Genomic DNA, 25333 nt, shown 5'->3' on the forward strand with positions numbered 1-25333 from the left:
GGAGCTCAGCTAATTAAATCCAACGTCATTTAAAATAGTCTAAAATAATTAAACGAGGCAAATATTTCTGGAAAACTGAAATTCATTTCTCAAAAGCAAGAATCTCTGAACAATCCTGAGAAATTGCCCACATGAGTGTAACTCTCCATCTTGAACTGCAGACCTGTGAGCTTAAATGTGTTGAATGCCAAACTCCTAGTAATAGTGTCTTGTGGTATTGCAGGATTTTATTTATGGGGTTTTTATGCAACTGTAAGAATGCTCTACTATAAAAGGGTCCATACAGAGTTCCAGACTGCTTTTCTAAGAGGTAGTAATTGTATTCTTACTCCCCTCAAACTACATAGTACTAATGGCATAGAAAAACTTTTTTTTTTACGATTTTCAGTTTACAATGGCATCCTTACTGTAGCCCTTCTATCACCAGCTATTAACTTTTATAGTACAAATTAAAGAGGAAAAGTTAATGGCAGACCAGTAGGCTGGTTGTCAGTAGAGATGCTGGTGGTAGAGGGCAGCTCTGGACAACTTTAAGGCTCACCATAGATTAACCATGGGGTTAATCTAATTCATAATCATAGTAATCATCATCTGTGTTTACTCCAACACTGGAGACCTCGCTGGGTTTCATTTTCTTTCTGTTCTCTTTGCCTCTTTCCATGGAAGACAGATTCTCTTCACACTGCTGCAGAATCTTTTTGGAAGACATCCAGCTTTCTCCTCTGGTTTCTGCCGGCGCTGCGCACTGCCCTCCCCTGACATCCGTTCCTTTGGCCACCAGTGCTCTTCGGGTTCTGAGAAGGTCACAGGTGCAGTTCCAAGGGTTTCCATCTAAATACAGATGACGGAGACGAGGTAAATACTCTAAGACTTTGCGATCCAAGGCAGATATCTTGTTGTTCCGTAAATTTAGAACCTGAAGCTGTTTCAAGTCCTTCAGCTCTTGTTCTCCAACATCCTCTATGTCATTTCCCTTTAGATCCAATCTAGCAAGTGTGTCTGGAAGTCTGAATAAAAATAAAACAACACAAATGTGTTATATTCATCATATTGATTCTGTTTGTGCAAGTGGTATTTGGTGGTGGGTATTTGCCCAGGCACATCTGACATATTAAATAAAACTCTCACTAACAAAAATGCAATCTTCGGCAAAAAAAGATGTGGTCCTGAAATTTTCATGTCATTTATTTAAAGTTATAGAAATACTGTCTATGCACACCTGAACTGTTTTCCCAAATTATTGCAGTTCTGACCTGTACTGACTGCGTTTCTGCAACTGAACTAAACAGCAATTTTAGTCCTACTGTACTATGAAGAAAGTTACACGTTCAATTGAATGTCAAGCTTAAAAATGCATTTTGTACTCTTTAGTGCCATAAGTATGCCAATGACCAAATAGCAGCATTAAAGACCAAAAGTTTAGAGAAGCATGGAAACACTGTTCCTTCAAGTATTTCTTGAAGGGCATCTATCACCTCTCTGGGCAATCTCTTCCAGTGTTTCACCACCCAAGTGAAGTGGATTATTTTCTTCTCAGAAAAAAAAAAACAACACAAAAGCAGCTTTCTTTCTTTTCATTCCTGCCAAATAACTGCTAAGACCCATTATCTGTGGCACATTAACTATGTTTTTTAGCCTTTGACACTGGTGACTTGAGTTCTCAGATAATTGTCAGAAGTAATACTTCTATTTCTGTATATCCATGTATACCTGGTGATCAGCAGACAAATTAAGTACATAAATTTTACATCTTGTCATTTTTCCCCTCTTTTATGTTTACAGCCTCGCCTCAAAATGTATATTCATTGCTGAGTTGAAAATAAAAGTCCCCAATATCTCCTTAAAAGCTGTACTGTTTAAAGGCTAATAGAGAACTCCTTCCTGTTAATTCTCTTGACTACAAAGGTTGTAAAGTAAGATGGATTAGACAATACTAAAGTAACTAGAAAGCATTAAACATTCCTGTCAAGCTAGACTGAAATCAAATATTTATACACCACTAAATCACTTACTGATTATAAAGCTGCTGCCAAATAGATTCAAGTGCTAAAGGACCTGATGCTAAACGAATTGAAATTTTACTGCATTATTTATTTGGGCTAGTTAAACCTGTCCACAAGCCGTAAAAATAAAATTTAATAGTGCAGTTGTGTTAAAGAAGTTGATGTTAATGGAATTACTTTGCCATTTTTATGCCACCTTATTGCACAGCTTTTTGAAATAATAAAATTCCCTCTTTATATCACACCAGCCTCCATTTGGCTTAATATGCCATCTCTGATAATGGCCAGGACCAACACTCAGATGAATGCGAGAGAACCTGTAAGCAGGGCATTAACGAACACAGTGTGCCCAAGGGATGTTTCTTCTGTGCTCCTTTGACTGGAATTTTGCTTATAGCCTGAAGCAAAAGAGCTTATAAACATTCCAAATACTTTGTAATGTGTGAATTTAATGAAGTTGGGAATGCTAATATCCACTGAAAAAGCACATTCTTTTTGACCAGACTCAGCATCTGAAATCTTAATATTTTAACAGTAATAAACTCAGTGTGGGTTGGTAGAAACATTAGCTTTAAAATTGCTGTCTTTCCTTTTTATTGAATGCTCTATTAATTTTGTGTTATGGGAGAAGATAAATCTAAGCAGCAGTACAACTTATCTGTAACCATTCTGTTATATTCTCCTAGCAGGTTCCTCTTATTCGTGTGCTAATTAAACAAAGTATTCTCAACTGGCAGGGAGAGACATGAAATTAGTGGATTCACTGGGGGCCACAGATCTAATGAAAACAGCTCTACTTCTATGCTGAGACTGCTAACAAGAGTGCTAATTAGTGCCAGTTATGGCAGTGGGTTTATGGTACAGATAGGGTTCTACCATGACTGAGTCTGAACTCAATTTTTTTTCCAGTTTGGCCCTCATTCTCATAATGTAAGGAAGGAGAGATGACACCTGGGAACCAGCTGTCCTCAGATTCACTTGCCTCAGTGGAATAGAAATGAGGAGATTCTGTTCCAGCGCCAGATTCGAAAGCTGCGCACACTGCTGAAGAGCTCCTGCCTCAAACATGTTAACAGCATTGTTGTCAAGAAACAAGTGCTTGAGGTCTTGTAGTCCTTGGAAGTCCTGCGCTGTCACCCTTTGAATTAGGTTATTGCTGCAGTCGAGCTTCTGCAGTCTGCCTGGCAGCCTGAGTGGCATAGTGTGGAGCTGGTTCTTAGAGAGCTCCAGAGTTGTTAAGTTAGGAAGAAGCTGGGCACCATCTATTGATGTTAGCTGATTTTCTGACAGGAAGAGCTCAGACAGGTTTTCTAGGTGTTTCATGTCTTGAAGTCTTATTGTTTTGAGTTGGTTTTTCTCTAATTTTAGTGACAGCAGGGATTTAGGTAGGTCAAGAGGCACTTTTGTCAGAAAGTTGCCACTCAAACTGAGAAACTGCAGATTTTGGAAAGATACAAAGAAGTTGGTTGGGAACGAGTTCAGTTTATTATCAGCCATGCTCAGATAGCTCAGCCTAGGAAGCTTAAGTGGTGCAGACACAGATTCCATGTTGTTGCTATCCAGAATCAGACTTTGTAAATTGCAAAGGGAAGAAAATGCACTCGGAGGCAGAATCACAATCAAGTTGTTTTGAATATCGAGCACCCTTAGTTTCATCAAACCTTCAAAATCAGAAGCATGCAGAGTGTTGATGGAGTTATCAGCAAGTTTTAAAATTTCAAGGCCAGATGGGAGGAAGATGGGTATTTGCTTTAGCTGATTTTTGTAGAGTTCCAGGGACTTCAAGGCACTCAGAGCTTTGAAAGTGTTGTTTTCTATTGATTCTGTGCCACTGCATGACAGGACCAACTCTTCAAGGGCTGACATTCTCCTGAAGTCAGTAATCTTAAAGAGAAAAAAATAATTCATGTGATAGTACACCGTCTATTTACAGATCTCCTCACTGGTTACTTCTGCACTGGATGCTCTGACAATTGCTAGTATATATTGAGAAACTATGTATTTAGAATGAGAAGCTAAGAGAAATGGTAATGATAGAGGTGTTACTACAGGTACCTGCGGTTTGCCAGTATTTACTTACATTTCTATACTTTTGTTGTTTAAGTCCATATTATGTCTGGTTTTGAGCAAACACACATGTTTGAAGAGGGAATATTCCTTTTATTTCTGCCTGGTGGATAGCCTATATAAAATGGAGAGCTAATATCACCAGTGGCAGAAATCCTTGCAGAGAGTAGATGGTTGTTGCATGTTCACTGTGCTCAACAGAGCTTGCTGGAGTAGGTTTGAATTCATCATACAGGCATTGCCATGTATCAGCAGTATTGTCACTGCAGCGTCTGTTCCCCAGAGGAAGTACACATGGATAACATCACCTCTTCTACTATAAAGTTTTGGCAGGAAACTAAAATCCAACACTTGTGTTTCTTCTCTCCCCCGCCCCCCCATCTCTCCTTTTCTTTAAAATAAAAACCTCACATATTAGATGAACAAACCAAAGGTGTCAGATCAGTTTGGTCTGAAAATCACCTCTGTGGAACAGATTGCTTTTACAAGAGCTTAGTTTTTGTTAGTTGGTAATAAACAGATGCTTTGCAGTAGTAAATGGAACTTAGATGTTGACTGTGACTATAATACATAGAGTCATACTAATTGTTTCATTATTTTTCTGCTCTGTTGGAAACTGCTTGTTTACAAAGCTTGCCATCTTGTGTCTCAAGTTAAGAAGCAAACTTAAGTGAATCTGGCAGTTTCCTCCAAGCCGAGATAGGAGGAAGCGTGCAATGAGAGTGAGCCTGAGAGTCCTCCAAGCATACCAGTTACTTAAGTTCTAGTTATCTGAAATTATCAGAGATGCTGCCCATTGACACAGGTGCTTGAGTTTTAAAAATTCATTTATATAGGAATCACAGAAAGGTCAGAGCAGGATGAGCAGGTGTTCTGCATGGGAGAAGTAGGAAGGAGTGTCCTCACCTATTTTCCCTTCCCATGTTCAAGAAACATCTCAACACAGATCTCAGAAGTACCACATCAGTAAGAGATATTAAACACTATAGTCTTCGTGCTATTTGCCCCTGGTCTTAGTTGCTACCAGCACATTTTACTCTCACTGAGAGAAGTTATAAAGTGTGTTCTATAGTGTAACCCCTCATCCCGGTCAGGAATCTACACAGAAGGCAGTACAAATCCATTTGCAACTCAGGTACTGCATAGCAATTTTGTTCTATGATCCTGATTGAACACGTTTGGCTATCACACCTGTGTATCTGAAATCTGCTTATAAAGGGGACTGCTACCTTAGCTACAAATCCTTCATTTTAACTTTGTTAAAATTAGAGCCCACACAGGCTGCGAAAGAGGAGTCAGATTTCATTTTGCTCTGGTATCCTTAGTCGTCACTAGCTTCTGATGACATTCATTCTGTCATGTAAAGTAATTTCTGAGCATTGCAAGATTTGATGCAGTTAGTGAGAAAGTATAGGTATGGAACCTCCTCTATTTCTCCATCCATTGCATTTCAGTTCAGTGAGGGAATGTACCTCCATAAAGAAACGTATTCTCAACAGTAAATAACAAAGTTGTCCGATTTCTATTTTGTTCTATGAATGCAGTTTTGTAATACTTATATATGTTGCTATATAGAAATTACAGAATTGCATGTCCAGCTTTGGTCATGATTAGGAGGCTAATCTTGCAAAGCTTTATCATGAGAAGTCCCACAGGAATGAACTGCATTCCTCAAGAGCAGAAAAGCATAGTCATATATAAGTGATAAAACAGTCTTAAGGAAATTGAAACAAATGTGAACCTTCATAAATTCAACATGTTTTCTCCTATAAGATCAAAAGGAATATTTCCTTATTTTCCTCAGTTGATTGCTGCATGTCTCTAAGAGGCTTAACTTTCATCTTATTAAGTGACAGAGAGCTACGTGAAGGTCAATGTACAGACATTCATTCTGTAATGATGTTAGGCTTCTTAATGTGGATTATTATAATTTCTGTTTTCCACTTATTTGGTATGCTTTGCCAGGCTTTGTGACCATGCTGTTTTGAGACTTAAACATTTATCCACGCCGTTAGAAACCACCCAGTCTTTCTAACCTGAATCAAGACATATTTGAAAGCCTGTCAGCTCTTTTTTGCTACAGAGTGATGTTTTATTCTCTAACTGGACTGTCTGTAAAGTGATACCAATATAGTTTTACATTTTAAAAAGTAGATCTCCTGAAAATGGATTTAAGATACTGTTATTTTAATAGAAATATTTTAATAATGTTTTCGTTTTTTTAATGACTTTTTTTTTTTCTTTTAGATTTTTTGTGAACTGGGATTTCTTATAAGCAGTTTCTTAAACCAGTCCCTTATAGTGGGGGCCAGAAAACAACTTTCTTTTAGCAGATAAAAACTCATGTATTAATATAGTTCAAAATAAACTAAATCTTACAGTGAGAGTAAACAGGTTGTAGTTGGTCTTCAAGTCAAGGACGAGGCAGAAATCATTGAAAAAAGATGCTAAAAATAATCTAGTTTTGTTATTATGAAGTCTGTTTATAACAAACCCCAGTTTGTAAAAATACCAAAAGCAAAAATCCCAGACAGTGTTTTAAATTATGATCAACCCTGTCATAACAAATACAAAGTTGATCTGGGTTAAAAAAGATCTACTTTTTTTCTTGTTTTTCTTCAAAACATACTGTATTTAGCATATAAACATCTTCTTTTCTTTTTCATTTCTTTACAATTTTAGTAATAACCAATGCAAAGTAATGTCCAAAAGTAATCGGTTCTCAGTTGTAACAATATTTGTTTATTCTTCTGAGGCTGCTACTGGCCAAACCATAGTATATGTGAATGCCTTACATATAAAAGTCTCCTGGAGGTTAGCTGTGGAAAGTCTAGGCTTCTAGGCTTCCATTCAACTTCTTTTTGAAAATACGTTATTTTTTCTAAGATTAGGTAAATGAAGGAATTAAAAAAAAGCCACAACAAACCCAAACCTACAGAGTTCTTGTAGCGCTTCCAAACATGTACTTTACAAGCAGAAATGAAAACCTGTTTCTACAAGCACTATGTTATGTGCCAGTGGAATTGCTCAGCTGTGTGAAATTAAGCATATGTATTTATGACATCAAGACCTCAGAAGCATAATTTGTTGCATGGAAAGAAGAGTGAAAAATACATTCCCAGACCCAGTCTAATGTTAAGGAAAGAATCCACATAACTACTGGCAGATATCATGAAAGGACTTATTTTCTTCCAGTGCAAAGTCAGTAGTAGAGGTAAGGCATACTGATGGCTCAGTTGAATTAACACATAAAGTGAAAAACTCTCTCCTTAGATGATTTCACACACCATTTGTTCTGAACAGTCATAAAACATTTATTCCACTACTCTATTCACTTATATCCAACATTTATTACAAACATCTGTCTTTTACTCTAGCCACAACCTAAGGCCCCTTGACTAGTAACTGGGGAGCAGCTGACAGGTATGGGCAAGCAGCCCAAGAAAGGAAAAATGTCTCGTCATCCTTACCTTGGAAAGAGAATAATACCTTTTTCTTTCCCCATAAAAAATGCATTTCCTAATAGTTTATTTGACAGACCTTTTGTTTAACTAGAGCACATCGATATAGCTAAACCACACCAATGAACTTTGACTCTTGTAGGTATACGAACTAAACAAGAAAACCAGAGATATTATTAGCAGCTAAAAGAGAAGCAAACTGTTTCTCAGAGTTAAATTGCAAAATTACTGACTGTTTCTCAGTGTGCAACAGGTATCCCAGATGCTGCTCTAAGCTGCCTTTTAGGCCATTTCATTCAATCCTGAGAGCAAAATCAAACATGCATTTCAGAACAGTTAAAATTATATTCTTTGTAAGAGGGCAAGCATTTGAATCGAACATTTCTTATTATTTGTAGTAAATTGGCAGACAGCAAGCATGTATAATACAGGTGGTTTCATCTCCCTTGTTTCTATCTAGAGAAGTAAATTTATCGAATAAATACATTTCAGGGTAGGAAACAGAGAAGCACCACTCCAGACTGCAGTACAAAATGAGCATAAGCTGATCATGCCTTTAATAACGTGACCCAGTGATGCTTCAAGAAACCCAGAATAAACTTTTAATAACACAAGTAGTTGGCAGCTTCAGTTAGAAGCTGCTACTGTTCATATGGTTTATTAGATAGGCCTAGCATCGCTTTTAGAAACATCTCACGCTTTGCCTTAGACTCTATCTTACTCCCTCTGCCATTTCTAACAGCAGTTGTACTTGAGACTTGCAACTCAAGAGGGGGAAAAGAACGTCAATTTCATTCATTAGGGAAACGATTCTAGCTACATAAAATGTTTCCATTTACAGTGAAAAAGTATTACACGGCATCAAAAGTAGCAAAAGCTTTTAATGAGTTAAATAACTCTGGAAGTCAATGGTTATTAGACCATATAAAAAACAAGTCAACATTTGGCTCATGGTTGTAAACTATTTTTTGAGTTGCATACAAAATATCATTCTGGCAGCATGAACTGGTGCTTGGAAACTGCAGGATAATGAAAACACTATAGGAATATATTTATATATCCTTAAAAAGTAAGAAAGAATAAAAACAGATCTGGCAGCATTTCCTCAGTTTTTAGAACGTGGAATAAGATTCTCCCTTCACTTGAAAGCCACTTCCATCTGGAAAGCACAGCTTTCGGTTACAGTGCACTACAGAAAGTTTTTTTACTGGATTTTTTTCCTACCTGGAGTTGCTTAATTTTGCTGTGAGTGATGTAGAGTCTCCTGGTGGTGGAAGGAATCTCTCTGGGGATCTCTGTAGCTCTGTAGCATTGCACTGACTGGGCAGGGTCACAGCTGCATCTTCTCGGGCAAGTGGTACTTAGACCACTGTGAAAAGAAAAGAAGACAAAAAGGTAAGATAAGTACATCTTCCAAAACAAGAGCTGTGAAATTGTCTCAGCAACATACAGCTTGAATTAAGCACCAAAGTCCTTTTATACCAGGAAAACTGATAAAAGGATATTATGACTGTGTATTTTATCCCAGTGAAAAAAACAGCAAAAACAATACCGTAATTTGCCTGGGTTAAAATGTTGGCAGGCATCACAAAGAGCGAGAAACTTAAACAGTGATAAGATGCATTTACATTTGTAGGTATGCGCAATTAGAGTTATTTATGACCTGACATCTAATCTGCAAACATCCATATTATCTCCCGTTTCCTAGTTTTGTTAAATGTGACACCACAGAATTAGTGGAGAAAAGATAAAGAGCTGTTTTATAGCGGGGCTGTAAAACCTTTGTATCTTCTGTGACCCAATATTAGAAACAGTAAAAACACAGCTACAACCAACACCACAGCTTTTTCACTCTTCCTCTTGCATTATTCAAGACCCCCCCAAAAAAATCCAAACCCAGGCAGCTATTATTTTCTTTTTTTTTTTTTTTTAAATTTGAAAATTGAAAACATTCCATTTAGTTTCTGACTATCTGTGATACAGCTGAGTGCTGCTGGTCAGTACAGATTTTTTAAAGATTGGACAAAAATCTAAGTTACTTGTTTGCGTAATTCAGATAAATCAAAGTTTAATTATTCTTGTATTTGAAAATTATGAAAGTGAAACACTTGAAAGCATTTAGTATAAATCAAGAGGTAGATGATCAAAAAGATAAGACCTATTTACCCCATGACAGATGGAAAACTCTCAAGTTCCCCTCAGAGTTTCCCCTGTACTTACTAGTGCTTCTCTCATGTATCTATTAGCTGTGCCAGGTAGAGGTGTAAAGTTTGGCTTGTGATTATTTTAGGAACTTTCTATGCATTGTTTTTTTCCTTTCTACTCAGCAATTTACAACATACAAAACTGTACTTAGGAAATGTTTGTACCTTATCATACTCATCTGCTTTGCACTGTTACCTGTTTCCTTCCATCCTCTCCATCATATTCCAGTAGCAGCTAATCCTATTCCTTGAATTCAGAACAGGGCCAGTTATTTTTCCAAGCAGAAGATGATGTCAAGTTGATTTGACAAATGGCTAACTGAACTAGGGACCCCCCTTGATGGGAATGCCGATTGGTTGCAGCTGGGTTTACACTGGACAATTGCCACACTCCCTCCCAGAGATCCTTCTGTCTCCTTAATCCCCCTATGCTGCAAGTACAGAACTGCAACCCAGCATCTGCTAAACCAAACAGCAAGAGTAGAAACCTTTTCCTAAAACAGCCTGACAAACTGGCATGTTTAACAAGTTGGGCAGAAAAATCCTGCCTGACTTATGCCATAGCAATCAATTGAGCAAAAAATGAGTGGGTAAGCAGAATTAACAATAGTGCTTTAAAACAAATATTTTAATGTATCTTGATCTAGGGTTTGGTACCTGCTTTGTGGTTTTGCTTTTTTTTTTTCCCCTAAAAGAGTCAAAGCAGCCAGACAAACGTGTAAAATATTTCTGCATACTGACACCTACTTGTGTTACATTTTAGCATGCCCTGGAATAGTCTTTGATCCCATTTTTCCACTGAGCTTAAATGCTGATGTTGCTAAGACAATGTCTTAGACAGTAACACTCAGTATCCCATGTAGGAATTTGTGTTCCTCAAAAATGTCATCAAAAAAGCAAATGTTTTTTGCTCAAGGTGGGTCAAAAGAAATGCAGATCAAACCCTATAGTTTGCAGTTTCAAGTTCTACAGTACTGCAGAGTCAATCTGAGAATCCTTTTATATAAGAACCATATATTCCGTCCTTCCCTATTTTGTAAATTGTAAGTCACTCAGTTGATATTAGAATTCACAGCTGTAGTTACAAGGTATCACCACAGCAAGGTGCAATATTCTTGGCTCTTTACATTTTTGAGTAATATCTATATCCTTGGTCTTTTCAAACCAATGAATGGAAATTTTATTGGTTTAATAGTTCTTTTATGAGATATTAACAACAATGATTTAATCAAGAATGAGATTATGTATCCATTAATTTCTGATATGTGTCTGCTTCCAGCAGCTAGGTATTTTAAGGTGATAGCTACAAAAGATGATCGTATTAAATCTGTTCTGTACAAATTCTGACAAGCGTCCACCAGAGCTGACGCCTTTGCTTTTGCACAAAACTACGACCTGTGGGGTTTTATTGATTCTAGGAGACCTGATGGCAAGAGAACCGACAAAGAGTCACAGGACTGTATGAGCGTAAGCCTAGCGGGAAGATGTGAGCTACGTGAAAAAAAAAAGGTGAATAAACATTCCAGGATCTCCATTGTGGAAGCAGCACTGCTGGCCCACAAGTTGCACAGCTTCACAGGGGGGTGTCAAGAAAGTCAATCACTGGTGGCTATTTCCTGCTGGCAGTTTTTATGTAAACTCTCCACACCTTTCAATGGGAATTCCTGTGTGGGACTAATGGCATGATACTCCCCTTCATCATTTCTCTGTCAGAAAGAATGAACGACGGCACCAATAACCTGCCTGCGGGAGAGTACCAGGGACAGTCTGTACAGTGTGTGATTCAACCCAAGGTGAACACTTCAGAACAAAACCTGCTAAACCCAAAGTCCACGTCAAACTCTTTTGTGTTGTTGGCATTTACTATGGATATTGGTTATAGAGTATCATGAGGATGTAGTAAAATATATTGGACAAATTTGGCTAAAACATAAGCTTGAGATGATGGAAGCTAGAAGTCTTTCAGGATTGCTGCTTTTGTTTCAGATCTGAAGCAGGACTCATAAAGGATTGTAGACTTTGGGGTTTTTTTTCCAAATATATCAGTCTAATAAAAATGTTATCTTTTTGTACAAGCCTTGCCTCATGAAAGATTTGAGCATCTACAGTACTGGTGTTTGGGCCTTTTCTTTCTTCACCAAAGTCAGAGGTTTGACAAAAGCACACATATGTATGTCAAGACATAATTTTTTAACCTAAGATTATGTTTAGAAAACACGTAAAAGTAAGATGGCATTAAAATTAGGAGAATGAACCTGCAAAACTCTAGTTACGAAGAGTTTAGAAATGTCTGAGTTAAGACAGCCCATAAAACCTCAAGGTGGATCCTTTGTAATGTACCTGATGGCACAGACCGCACAAGGGAAGATGCAGTATTATCACAAAAAACATGGAGATGCTGAGCCTTTACAGTCAGGGTGTCTCTTGTCTATGGAAAGGAGAAATTGCAATAAAAGACCAGCTTAGGGCCTGCAGAGGGCATGGGTAGGAGCTTGGTCCCTCAAGCACAAGCAGTTTGGCAACTAAGAGCTGCTAAGTGATGGAGCATGCTCTAAAGAATCCTTAGCATATTTAGCTGCCATATGCTATCAAGTGCCTGCCGCTGAGTACGTGTGAATTTATAATTATTTTTTGCTAGAGGTTTTTAACTTGGATTTGGACCAGTTTTTCATAGCGATACCAAATGGCATTCATCTGCTGCAAAGGTTACCTCCGATCAAGAACTTCTCTCCAGAGTGGATCGGCTGCAAAGGGAAACAATCATAACATTGTTTTTAAAAAAATTATGCTTCCCTTAATCATCTGTTGAAATAATCTGAACTGCTTTACAGAAATGTTTCTTAAACAAAGAGCCTCAGAGGGTTACACTGAATTAAGAATGTCAACCTAGATGCATTCTAGGCAAATTAACAATACCTAATTAATATATTATAAATTTTTCAAAAGTGATTTTGTGTATTATTCCTACAAAATAAAACTGCAAGTAGAGTTTCATAAAAACAATCAGAGACCTGTCTGAAAACGATGTGTCAATCTTCTTCATAAGCCAAGAATTTTATGGAAATATTTTTTATCCGCTTTCACAGTATGTGGAGAATGCGCTTTCTAACTCCAGGCAAGGTCATCTTCATACACTGGAAACAGCTGCTGGGTGACTTAAAGAAGATCTTTGCTCCACAGAATAATGTAGGTTTCCTTTTCTTCCTCCCTGCTGGCTACATAGAGGAGGTGAAAGTGATAACCCCTTAGGAATTTCTCACATTTTGCCTGTCCATGGCACATTTACATTCCAGAGGAACTAGCATAGTGAAACCTGTTGAAAGGAACGAAACTTTGTTAAACAAAAATTCACCTATCAAGGAGTTTTAGTTATTGTCATTTTTCTGGTAGTGCTGAGAGATGCTAGCCAAGATCAGATGCATCTGGGGCAGGTACCCCACAAACAACAAATAAGCAGCACCTACAGGGAGGAGTCAACTTAAATAATTTCATACACAAATGCCACTAATGCTGCTATAATCGGCCTTTAAAGTATTGTTGCTAATGGAATCTACTTGATGGAGAACTGTTATTCATTAATAACTGAGCCACAGAGAGCAGTACCCATGAAACCACACATTATGGTATGGTATAATGACTGGTTTTTAGTAATGATATTTCAAATTAGTCCCAGAAGGAATGAAGAGGGGGGAAATAAAGAGGGCAGATATGATGGCTGAATCCATTCTCAACCTAGAATTTAAATACACGGGCCTTTTGTACATGAACATTTATGTAAGATCTGTAATTAACCTATGTAAGACCGTGTCTCTTGCAGTGCCACCTAAAAATAAAGTGGCAGGGATGGATCATCCAGCTGATACTGGAACCATGACAATTCTGTTTCTAGCATTTTGCACACGCAAAAGTGGTTGAGGTCGGTAATTAACAACCATGACCTGTAAGGGCTTTTCAGAGTCCTATATGAAATGAGCTAGTTCTGGCCCTTCCATTTCTTATGGGTGTCTTTAACCTTGAAGAGCAGCATGCTAGTGACCGTGCATCCAACAGAACTAGAACGGAGCTTAAACTGTAAAAAATTGTCTACTGTTCAAACTGCGAGGCAGAGTTTCAACAAGATGAGGACTCTGTTTCAAAATTACACCCACTGTATGCCCAAAAAGAGGGTTTCATTCTTCCACGCTATAAAAACTGAATACTTTTGGCATGTGTCACAGTTTAAAGCTGGGCCGGCTATTAACCAGGTGGCAGATGCTCTCTGTTAACCCTCTCCCCCCCCCTAAGGGAAAAGGAAAGGGAAAAGGGAGAGAGACTTATGGGTTGGAAAGTTAAAACAGTTTTAATAAACTATAATAATGAAAAAGAGTATAATAACAATAATAAAAGAAATAATCAAATATATACAAATATATACAAATATATACAAAGCCAAGACTGAGAGCTTGGAAATCCTCCTCAGGCAGAGTTGCTCCCCCCAGCACAGGCAGAGGGCAAAATGCAGTAACTCCCCCCAGCACAGGCAGAGGGCAAAATGCAATAGCTCCCTGCCATCACACCTGCAGGCTTTTAACTGGAAAATTGGCAAAGCTGGTACCAATCAGTGGGAGACAGGAGGGCCCCTCCCTCCTGGGCCCCACCTCCAGGAGGCAGTGGGTTAGTGATAAATAGGAAAGTGAGACTGACGTGTATGGGATGGAATACCTCGTTGGTCAATTCTGGGCCACCTGCCCCATCTGCTCCTCCCTGCAGGTGTGACCCCCTTCGGCTCTTCACTCGTAAGCAGTGAGGAATTTAGCAGTGACCTTGGTTTCTCTAAGACTAATTGGCCTGGTTTGGGCCAAACCAGGACAGCATGTGTTTTATTAATTTTAAAAAATAAAACAAAAATTCAGAATGAGAAGAGTTAACTATAAGTGTATACATAGATATAAGCATGGGAATAAGACCACAATAAGCACTGCGAAAAAGAAAAACTGGTCTGAAAAAGTGACTTGTGGAAGTTGTCTTGTGTAAAAAGAGACTAACAAGGAGTGAATGTTCCCTCAAAACAGTAGTGAGTGAATTGTTGCACCCACTGACTCACTGCATGGACTGTAACTATGAACCCTCCAGGCTGCAAGGCAGGAATCACCTAAAATATAAAAAACTACAAAGTCTGGGTTTTGTTAGTAGAAATTTTCTGTAATGACAATGGGAAATGTGTGTCCCTTTAAGCATCAGTGTGGGTGGATAACTTCCTCTTCTGTAACATGCTTTAGAAAGCCACATTCTAATCATCTAGTCTAACTCCTTTTTTTAGAACATGCAAATCTTGCTTTATCATCTCAGTTTTCTCCCATACTCTGATACTGCAAGATATTGTTTGTTTTTTCTCCGTTTCGCCTTTGGTGTCCCCGCTTGTGACTGTACAACCACCCACACAATCAAACCACTCGCGATGCTTCAGCACTAACCACACAGAAGACGGCCTTGACATGTGTACGCGCTGCAGCCTGGCATGCACAGCTGGGCAGCTGCAATTACAGAAGTTTCCGGGTGAACTGACCCTCATGTGCAAACATACATGTTTATATTGTAAATTCTTTCTGCAGAGGCTAGGTCTAAGCAAAGGTTTGTAGAATATCTCACACAACACTTTTGCAGTCTTGGCATGGACACTAGATACCAAATATACAGCAGTGGTGATGTCTATCAAAGTATTTTTTCCTTTTGATTTGGGTATTACTTTGCTTTGTCTTTTATGAAAATGTATCCTCCTCGGCGGTTCCCGGCAACGAATCAGGAGAGGAGGGGGCGTAGCCAGAAGCACCGCGGAGGCACCGCGGGCGATTTAAGCGATTTAAACGCTCCACCCCCTGTTATCGGGTGATAAAAAGCCTCCTGGAGGTCAGGGACTAGTCCCTGCCCAGACGGGAGAGGGAGAGGGAGACTCAGCAGTGCCTGTGTGAGTCAGCAGTGACTGGGTGTGTCCCAGGGCAGGAGAGGCTGCAGTTGTTTGCAGCTCGTTGGGGAGGGCACTGACTCCCTCCCAGTGCACAAGGCAAGGAAGGTGCCAAGGAGCTGTGAACCAGGGGTGGCACCAACAGGTATTTCCCAGTTCAGTGGAAGAACAATGGTATCTACCTGGTGGAAGAAGACCAAAATGGATGTGGGAACCCAGACAGAGCTCCCACGGAAGGAGGCGATGGTGCAGGTTGCAGGCTGCAGGGAATGCTACACCGTCTCTGTGGTGTCAGGGGGCTGTGTGCGCTGTGAGCAAGTAGATGATCTGCTCGGCCGAGCGGCACAGCTGCAAAGCCAGGTTGAAAGGCTTCAAGCCGAAGTAGAAAGGCTTAGGAGCATTCGGGAGGCTGAAATGGAGATAGACTGGTGGAGCCAGGCTCTGCCTTCCCTGCAACAAAAATGGGAGCACCTGCCGGAAAGCTCCCAGGATCAAGGGGCCCCTATATACTGCCCCTCTCAGGTGGAAAACAATAACCTAGAGGAGAAGAGTGAGTGGAGGCAAGTCTATGGCTGTGGCAAAAGGCGAGTGCCCTCCTTGCCTACCTTGCCTCCACAGGTGCCTCTGAGCAATAGATATGAAGCCCTAGTGGAATACAGCCAGTCCATTGGGGATGTGGTGGAGAGGCAACCTATATCAGAGGTCCCACCACAGTCAGAAAAACCTGACGGGCGTATAGCTACCTCCTCCACAAGGAAGAAGAGAAGAGTTTTAGTGGTTGGAGACTCCTTCCTAAAGGGATCTGAGGGCCCAATATGCAGAGCTGACCCCCATCACAGGGAGGTCTGCAGCCTGCCTGGAGCCCGAATCAGGGATATCACCAGGCAACTCCCCAACCTGGTGAAGGCCACAGACTACTACCCCCTGCTGATCTTCCAGACAGGTGGGGAAGAAGCTGCATCCCGTAGTCTGAGGGGGATGAAGAAAGACTATAAGGCCCTAGGGCGGTTGGTGAAAGAGTCTGGGGCACAAGTTGTTTTCTCCTCTCTCCTTCCATTTTCAGGTGATGACGTGGGATGGAACAGTAGTATTCTCTCTATTAACGCCTGGCTACGAGACTGGTGCTACAGGCAGGGCTTTGGGTTCTTTGATAATGGCTGGTTTTATAAGACACCAGGCGTGAGTGTAATACATGGGAAAGGTTTATGTGGTAGGGGCAAAAGGGTTCTGGGACAGGAATTAGCAGGGCTCATTCGGAGAGCTTTAAACTAGATTCGAAGGGGGATGGGGTGGTAGCTGGGCTTGCACCACTGGGGCAACGCTCTAGTATTGAGGTAGACCAGGAGGCCCCCCATCCCCCTGGGGTGAATTCAGGGGGTGAATCTGGGATGAAACCGGTGTGCCCAGCTCGCTCCCTGAAATGCCTGTACACCAATGCACGCAGCATGGGGAATAAACAAGAGGAGTTAGAAATCCGTGTTCGGTCTGGGGGTTATGATCTAGTGGCAATTACAGAGACTTGGTGGGACACCTCGCATGACTGGAATGTGGTAATGGATGGCTATGTCCTGTTCAGGAAAGACAGGCCACTAAGGAGAGGTGGTGGAGTTGCTCTTTATGTGAGTGAGCAGCTAGAATGTATTGAGTTCTGTCCAGAGGCGGATCAGGAGCGAGTTGAGAGTTTGTGGGTGCGAATTAAGGGGCAGGCTGGCAGGGGTGATACTGTTGTGGGTGTCTATTACAGGCCACCGGATCAGGATGAGGAGGGTGATGAGGCCTTCTACAGGCAGCTGAGAGCAGTCTCACAATTACAGGGCCTGGTTGTTGTGGGGGATTTCAACTACCCTGATATTTGCTGGGAGGCCTACTCAGCCAGCCATCTCCAGTCCAGGAGGTTCCTCCAGTGCGTTGATGATAACTTTCTGATGCAAATGGTGGATGAGCCAACTAGGAGAGGAGCGCTGCTGGATCTGATCCTCACTAACAAGGAGGGTCTGGTTGAAGAGGTGAAGGTTGACGGCAGCCTTGGTTGTAGTGACCATGAGATGGTAGAGTTCAGGATCTCATGTGGCAGGAACAGAATAGCTAGCAGAATCACAACCCTGAACTTCAGGAGGGCCAACTTTGGCCTTTTCAAGCAATTGCTAGGGGAAATCCCATGGGACAGGGTACTAGAAGGTAAGGGGGCCCAAGATAGTTGGTTAGCATTCAAGGACTGCTTCTTCCGAGCTCAAGATCAGAGCATCCCAACAGGTAGGAAGTCAAGGAAGGGTACCAGGAGACCTGCATGGTTAAACAGGGAACTGCTGGGCAAACTCAAGTGGAAGAAGAGGGTGTACAGATCATGGAAGGAGGGGCTGGCCACTTGGGAGGAATATAAGTCTGTTGTCAGAGGATGTAGGGAGGCAACTAGGAAAGCTAAGGCCTCCTTGGAATTAAACCTTGCAAGAGAGGTCAAGGACAACAGAAAGGGCTTCTTCAAATACATTGCAGGTAAAGCCAACACTAGAGGCAATGTAGGCCCACTGATGAATGAGGTGGGGGCCCTGGAGACAGAGGATAAAAAGAAGGCGGAGTTACTGAATGCCTTCTTTGCCTCTGTCTATACTGTTGGAGGCTGTCCTGAGGAGCCCCGGACCCCTGTGGCCCCAGAAGAAGTCAGGATAGAGGAGGAATCTGTCTTGGTTGATGAGGGCTGGGTCAGGGACCAATTAAGCAACCTGGACGTCCATAAATCCATGGGCCCTGATGGGATGCACCCGCGGGTGCTGAGGGAGCTGGCGGAAGTCATTGCTAGGCCACTCTCCATCATCTTTGCTAAGTCGTGGGCAACGGGAGAGGTGCCTGAGGACTGGAGGAAAGCGAATGTCACTCCAATCTTCAAAAAGGGCAAGAAGGAGGACCCGGGTAACTATAGGCCGGTCAGCCTCACCTCCATCCCCGGAAAGGTGATGGAGCAACTTGTTCTTGGTGCTGTCTCTAGGCACATCAAGGACAGGGGAATCATTAGGGGCACTCAGCATGGCTTCACCAACGGGAAGTCATGCTCAACCAACTTGATAGCCTTTTATGAGGATGTTACCCGGTGGATAGATGATGGTAAAGCTGTGGATGTGGTCTATCTCGATTTCAGTAAAGCGTTTGACACGGTCTCCCACAGCATCCTCGCAGCTAAACTGAGGAAGTGTGGTCTGGATGATCGGGTAGTGAGGTGGATTGTGAACTGGCTGAAGGAAAGAAGCCAGAGAGTGGTGGTCAGTGGGACAGAGTCCAGTTGGAGGTCTGTGTCTAGCGGAGTCCCTCAAGGATCGGTTCTGGGACCAGTTCTATTCAATATATTCATTAATGACTTGGATGAGGGAACAGAGTGCGCTGTCAGCAAGTTCGCTGATGACACAAAACTGGGAGGAGTGGCTGATGTGCCGGAAGGCTGCGCAGCCATTCAGAGAGACCTGGACAGGCTGGAGAGTTGGGCGGGGAGAAATTTAATGAAATATAACAAGGGCAAGTGTAGAGTCCTGCATCTGGGCAAGAACAACCCCATGTACCAGTACAAGTTGGGGGCAGACCTGTTAGAGAGCAGCGTAGGGGAAAGGGACCTGGGGGTCCTAGTGGACAACAGGATGACCATGAGCCAGCAGTGTGCCCTTGTGGCCAAGAAGGCCAATGGCATCCTGGGGTGTATTAGAAGGGGTGTGGTCAGCAGGTTGAGAGAGGTTCTCCTCCACCTCTACTCTGCCCTGGTGAGGCCGCATCTGGAGTATTGTGTCCAGTTCTGGGCCCCTCAGTTCAAGAAGGACAGGGAACTGCTAGAGAGAGTCCAGCGCAGAGCCACGAAGATGATTAAGGAAGTGGAACATCTCCCTTATGAGGAGAGGCTGAGGGAGCTGGGTCTCTTTAGCTTAGAGAAGAGGAGACTGAGGGGTGACCTCATTAATGTTTATAAATATGTAAAGGGCAAGTGTCAAGAGGATGGAGCCAGGCTCTTCTCAGTGACATCCCTTGACAGGACAAGGGGCAATGGGTGCAAGCTGGAACACAGGAGGTTCCACTTAAATTTGAGGAAAAACTTCTTTACGGTGAGGGTGACCGAACAGTGGAACAGGCTGCCCAGAGAGGTTGTGGAGTCTCCTTCTCTGGAGACATTCAAAACCCGCCTGGATGCGTTCCTGTGTGATATGGTCTAGGCAATCCTGCCCCGGCAGGGGGATTGGACTAGATGATCTTTCGAGGTCCCTTCCAATCCCTAACATTCTGTGATTCTGTGATTCTGTGATTCTGTGATTCTGTGATTCTGTGATTCTGTGATTCTGTGATTCTGTGATTCTGTGATTCATGCTTAAGGTCATTTGCTCTTTAAGCACACAGTAAGTTTTCAGATAATTTATCAGGTACTCCAGTAATCAGTTGAATATGTAGGTATAAATTCATGAAGTACTGTTTGTACTCAAATGTACTTAATAGCAGAGTAACACAGACACCTCACATTCTCTATACTCCACTTTGTCTAGAATAATTGAAATTATGTGCATAAATTATATACGAAGAAATTAGCTGGTGATTAGCTTCACCAGCTCTACTGCATGACAGATAAGGTCAAATGAGCAGATCATGAAACTTTCAGTGAAGTCCTTTTGACATTAAAAGTATTCAACGAATTTAAATTCTTCTTGACGTATAACTTGCTGCAACTATTTGATTGTTAGAAGTGTCTCTTGGGCGTAGAAAGGATTCTTACTGCTAGACCAGCTGACTCAAACTGCCGCTGTTCTTTAAATGTTCTTCAATTATTTTGTGGATGTTATCAAGGTAGAGTATACTACCATTTACTTTATATCGATTTAATATAATTAAAAGCCAAAACTACTAACCTCTCTTAGCTTCAATTCCATAATTACCACACAGCTTGCCTACAGAACAGAGTTCAGGTTGCCTGAGGGCTTTTGGCAGGCATTTCAAGGGTAACGGGAATTGATCAGAATTTTCTAGGGGACCTACAACTATAGTTTTGAGATAATTAAATTATTCATGTGTTTACTCTTATATCAGTGATATCTGCTTTTTATTTCAACCCCTTTTTTACACAGTATTTCTGGTGAGGAATATAAATAGTACCTAATGATAACTACATTTACTAAGATTTGGTGTCACAACTGCAGATTTTCTTAGTAATATATAGTATTCCTTCTCATTTATCCTTAGTCCAGCAAGTATTAGACAGATGTTATGCTTCAGGTAGGCTTCTAAAAGAAGTGTATTTGAGAAGCTAATCTCTGAGTGAAATAAGCAGAAACAAAACCTTGTTTGACTTGGGAAATGTAAGGAAATGCAAAACAAAGGTAGCACTGATAAGGGATGAAAGAATTAAAATAAATGACCACAAAACTCTGATACCACTGTAGGTAAGGACAATTTAAGATAAAGCTGGACCAACCCATGAACTAAAGGGAAAGGACACTAAAAAACTGAGAATATGTGATTCTTTAAAAAGAGGCAGTCATATATAATTACATCAAGTGTAAGTTTTTAAAGGCAGTATATGCTATAGGCATGTTACGTAGTAAATATGGGAAACTTCCTTCTCAAGATAAGCAGATACTGTTCAAATGCATGATTGAGATATATTAGCAGAAAATTCTAATGATTATCTAGGTGCTAGATTACTGTTCCATTAAAAAAAAAAGCAAAGAATGTAACATAACTCTATAGGTACTTCTCCAGTGGGATATCTACTGGAATCAAAGCCAAAGCTAACAAATAAAACTGATAGTCCTGAAATAATTAATTTTATTGTGTGGCTGGACTAATTTAAACAATAATAATAGTTTAGCTTTTGATACAGCAAATACTTTTTCTGTCAGGCCCTGTTGTGTGAAAAAGACAGTTGATATGGCTGTGGAGAATGAACGTTAGAACAAAGGTCAAGCAAAGGCTCTGTTAAGCTGGGCTCACTCAGAAGCACTTGGGTGACTTCAGACACTTAAACCCTTTGCTCAGCTGCTATTCTGAATACACCAATTTACTGAGACAGATTTTTTTCTGTAGGTGTATATAAAGGTGGTTGTAGGTTTTGTTTCCAACATGGATGGGTTTAACAGTAAGAGAACCCCCGTTAGGTGCCCAGTTTGTTACTACCTACCTTCTATGACAGTGCAGACATTTGAACACTAAAAGGCAGACTAGCAGGTTTGTAATAACAATCTGTAGGCTTCTTGTCAACCTACGGTAGCAGATCCCAGAGGAAATGTGGTATCTACTGTTATTGGTGAAGTTTGCTTTTATCCAGCTCTTCTGAAAGCACAGATTGATGGAACTACAGTTCTTTCCTGCTTTGACATATCACTTCACATTCCAGGTGAGCGGTCTAACCATTGAGCTGTAAAGTGGTATGTTTCTGTCTCTCTGTGTCCCTAACAATTATTTATGCAAAGTGGAAGAAGGAAAGAAACTCACCCAAGGATGCCCTACAGCCCAAGGGCAGGGCGTGCACGGGTCCTGGTGCTGGTACCATTTTCTTAGTGTCCACTCCTCTGCTGACTGGAGGATCCACAGAATCACAGAATCACAGAATCAACCAGGTTGGAAGAGACCTCAGGGATCATCGAGTCCAACCGTTGCCCTGACACCACCCTGTCAACTAGACCATGGCACTAAGTGCCATGTCCAGCCTTTTCTTAAACACATCCAGAGATGGTGACTCCACCACCTCCCTGGGCAGCCTGTTCCAATGTCTAATAACCCTTTCTGTAAATAAATTCTTCCTAATGTCCAACCTGAACCTCCCCTGGCGAAGCTTGAGGCTATGTCCTCTTGTCCTATCGCTAGTTGCCTGGGAGAAGAGGCCAACTCCCACTTCACTACAACATCCCTTCAGGTAGTTGTAGACTGCAATAAGGTCACCTCTGAGCCTCCTCTTCTCCAGGCTAAACAACCCCAGCTCCCTCGGCTGTTCCTCGTAGGACAGACCCCCCAGACCCTTCACCAGCTTGGTCGCCCTCCTCTGGACTCGCTCCAACACCTCAACATCTTTCTTGAAGTGCAGGGCCCAGAACTGGACACAGTACTCAAGATGCGGCCTCACCAGTGCCGAGTACAGAGGGACGATCACTTCCCTAGACCGGCTGGCTACACTATTCCTAACAGAGGCCAGGATGCCATTGGCCTTCTTGGCCACCTGGGCACACTGCTGGCTCATGTTTAGCTGGCTGTCGATCAGCACCCCCAGGTCTCTTTCCACCGGGCCGCTTTCTAACCACTCTTCCCCCAGCCTGTAGCGCTGCATGGGGTTGTTGTGGCCAAAGTGTAAGACCCGGCACTTGTTCTTGTTGAACCTCATGCCTGTGATCCCTGTGCTTCTCCTCTGTTGTGCTGGCAGGGCAGTTTGTGGGGCGACCTTGTAGGCAGGATTAGTGTCCTGATCTGGGTTAAAATGATCCTCTTTCTCTTTTGAGGTGGAATTACGACTTTGATGCAGTAAAACCAAGCTGCATGAGATCTCTACAAGACCTGATAATAAAGTTCCCACTGAAATCAACATAAGAATCAATCTTAGTATTTCAAAGGAGACGAGCTGTAACCAAGGTGAGTGCCTTGGAGAAAGCGCCCATGTAGAGATAGCTTATTCCCTGATTTTTTTTTTCATTTTCAGAACCGTGATGAGCTTAAAAAATGCAGATACCTTTTATATGGGTATAACTGCATTCATCAGTGCTTCTAGAGATGCAAAGGTGCCTGGGGCAGTCCTTTTTATACAGTACTCGCAAGTTTGCTTCTTTGCTGAGCCTGAGTGATGAATGTATAACTGCAAATCCAGCCGTGTGGTTTGCACCTGCTCATCGTGTTTGTGAGTACAGTAGTGGCGACTTCTCCTTCCTCTCCCACTCCCACAGGAGCAGGGAAATGCGTTCATTTTAGTAATTTTGTTGGTATTCCAGCTATTGATACTCCAGTCTCTGAAAAAAAGTGGAACTTTTCTGGAAGCTACAAAGGACACCGGGAAGGGCCCGCGAGGGGTGTGCTGTAAGGGGAACCGCCAGGTGGAAGTGGCCCCTCCGGGCCCGGGCGTGACACCGCCTCAGGCAGGCGGGGACCCCACAGGAACGAGTAGCCAGCTTCCCCGGGGGCAGGCGACGCGCCTCAGCTCGGAGGTTAAAGTTGAGAAATGCTAAACGCAACGTAAAAATAACATTTCTCCTCGTGAACACCTTTCTTTGGGCCGCGCCAGACGCCACGGGCATTTTTGTGCGGCTTTTCCAAGGGAGGGCAGGGCGGGAGGAGCCGTTACTCGCAGCCGGGGCGGGAGACGGGGGCTGAACGCCTCGTGCCTGACGGCGGAGGCCGAGGGTGGCCTCACCGGCCAGCCGGGAACGGGGCGCCCGGCACGGGGACGGAGCGGACGGGGGCCGAGGCGCGGCCGAGACCCCCCGGCGGGGACAAGCCCCTCCGCCCCCCCCGGTCCAGCCCGGCCCGGTCCGGTCCGCAGCGCCCCCTGGCGGCGCAGGCTGGGGAGCGCAGCGGCCAGAATCGGTGGTTCGGGGCTCGGTCGTTGCTGCCTGCCGCCGCCTGGAGTTGTGGCAGGCAGCACGAGCTGCTCGCTTCGGGCCGCCGGGGGACGGCGCGCCGCCCCCGAAGCCGCCTGTCAGCGTCGCCGCGCATGCGCACTGGGCACATTCCTCTCGCTTCCCTGCGTGGCTGCCCCGGTAGAGCCGGGCCGGGACCGCTGCTGCCGCCGCCTTGTCCTGCGGGGCGGGAGGGGGTGTGCGCGGGGACCGAGCTGCGGCTGACGCGGGGCGGTTGACGCGGGGCGGTTGACGCGGGGCGGCTGACGCAGGGCGGCTGACGCGGGGCGGGGGGTGAGCGGAGGGTGCGGGCCCTGCCCGGGGGGCCAGGGCGTGCGAGGGGAGGGGGCGGCAGCGGCGGCAGCAGCATGTCGGCGGCGGGCGGCGGTCCCTGCGGGCCGGGCGGCGCGGCCTGCGGCGGGGGCGCGGCCGGCTCGGCCTCGGCGGCGGGCGGCGGGGTGTCCATGTTCCGCTGGATGGAGGTGCTGGAGAAGGAGTTCGACAAGGCCTTCGTGGACGTGGACCTGCTGCTGGGCGAGATCGACCCCGACCAGGCCGACATCACCTACGAGGGGCGGCAGAAGATGACCAGCCTCAGCTCCTGCTTCGCCCAGCTCTGCCACAAGGCGCAGACCGTCTCTCAGATCAACCACAAGCTGGAGGTGAGGGGGGAGGGAGGGAGGGCTGAGGAGGCCCCCGGGGACCCCTGGCTGGGGGGGGGAGGTGGGGGCGGCGGGCCTGGTGGCGCATCCCCCGCCGCGCCCCGCGGGGAGGTGCCGGGGTGGCTGCGGGGACTGTGCCCAGCCCGGGGTGGGTGGCAGCGAGAGCCCCTGCCGTGCCCTGCGGCTGCTGGGTGCCGCTGGGGAGGGTTAACCTGGCCCCGCGTTTTGTGAGGCTGTGTCCAGCCCCGCGGGATTCAGGCCTGGCCGTGCCGATCCTCTGCCTTTGGTTATTACAGCGTGGGCATGAAGTGGTTAGTGCCAAAAAAAGTTCTCTTTGATGTTGAAAACAGCAGTCTTGAGCAACAGATGCTGCTGACTGGTCTCCTATTTGCATTAGGTCCCTAGTGAGTTTGGAAAGCCTTTTAAAAATGGGAGAA

The 25333-nt window shown here is 43.5% G+C and overlaps 2 protein-coding genes across 3 annotated transcripts in view; one reads left to right on the plus strand and one right to left on the minus strand.

Moving 5' to 3' along the window:
- Positions 1–559: 559 nt before the first annotated feature.
- On the minus strand, positions 560–24604 carry LOC137660979 (nephrocan-like). Its single transcript, XM_068396234.1, has 4 exons — positions 24030–24604; positions 8756–8900; positions 2986–3887; positions 560–1007 (listed from the first exon to the last, which is right to left on the minus strand). Exons 1-4 carry the CDS (start codon positions 24602–24604, stop codon positions 560–562), a joined length of 2070 nt encoding a protein of 689 aa, XP_068252335.1.
- Positions 24603–25333, plus strand: part of GOPC (golgi associated PDZ and coiled-coil motif containing) — a 31232-nt gene continuing 30501 nt past the window's right edge. For both annotated transcript variants that reach the window (XM_068399316.1, XM_068399326.1), the window contains exon 1: positions 24603–24896. In XM_068399316.1, coding sequence (XP_068255417.1) covers positions 24603–24896 — 294 coding nt within the window. The remainder of the gene's footprint in view (positions 24897–25333) is intronic.

Source organism: Nyctibius grandis, chromosome 1 (assembly GCF_013368605.1).
Source record: "Nyctibius grandis isolate bNycGra1 chromosome 1, bNycGra1.pri, whole genome shotgun sequence".
Lineage (NCBI taxonomy): Eukaryota > Metazoa > Chordata > Aves > Nyctibiiformes > Nyctibiidae > Nyctibius > Nyctibius grandis.

Coding starts and splice junctions, on each gene's coding strand:
- LOC137660979 (XM_068396234.1), bottom strand. CDS start 24,604: ATGCTGCTGCCGCCGCTGCCGCCCCCTCCCCTCGCACGCCCTGGCCCC. Junction 3,888..8,755: donor GCAAAATTAAGCAACTCCAG/GTAGGAAAAAAA, acceptor TTTCTCTTTAAG/ATTACTGACTTCAGGAGAAT. Junction 1,008..2,985: donor CTCATTTCTATTCCACTGAG/GCAAGTGAATCT, acceptor ATTTTTATTCAG/ACTTCCAGACACACTTGCTA.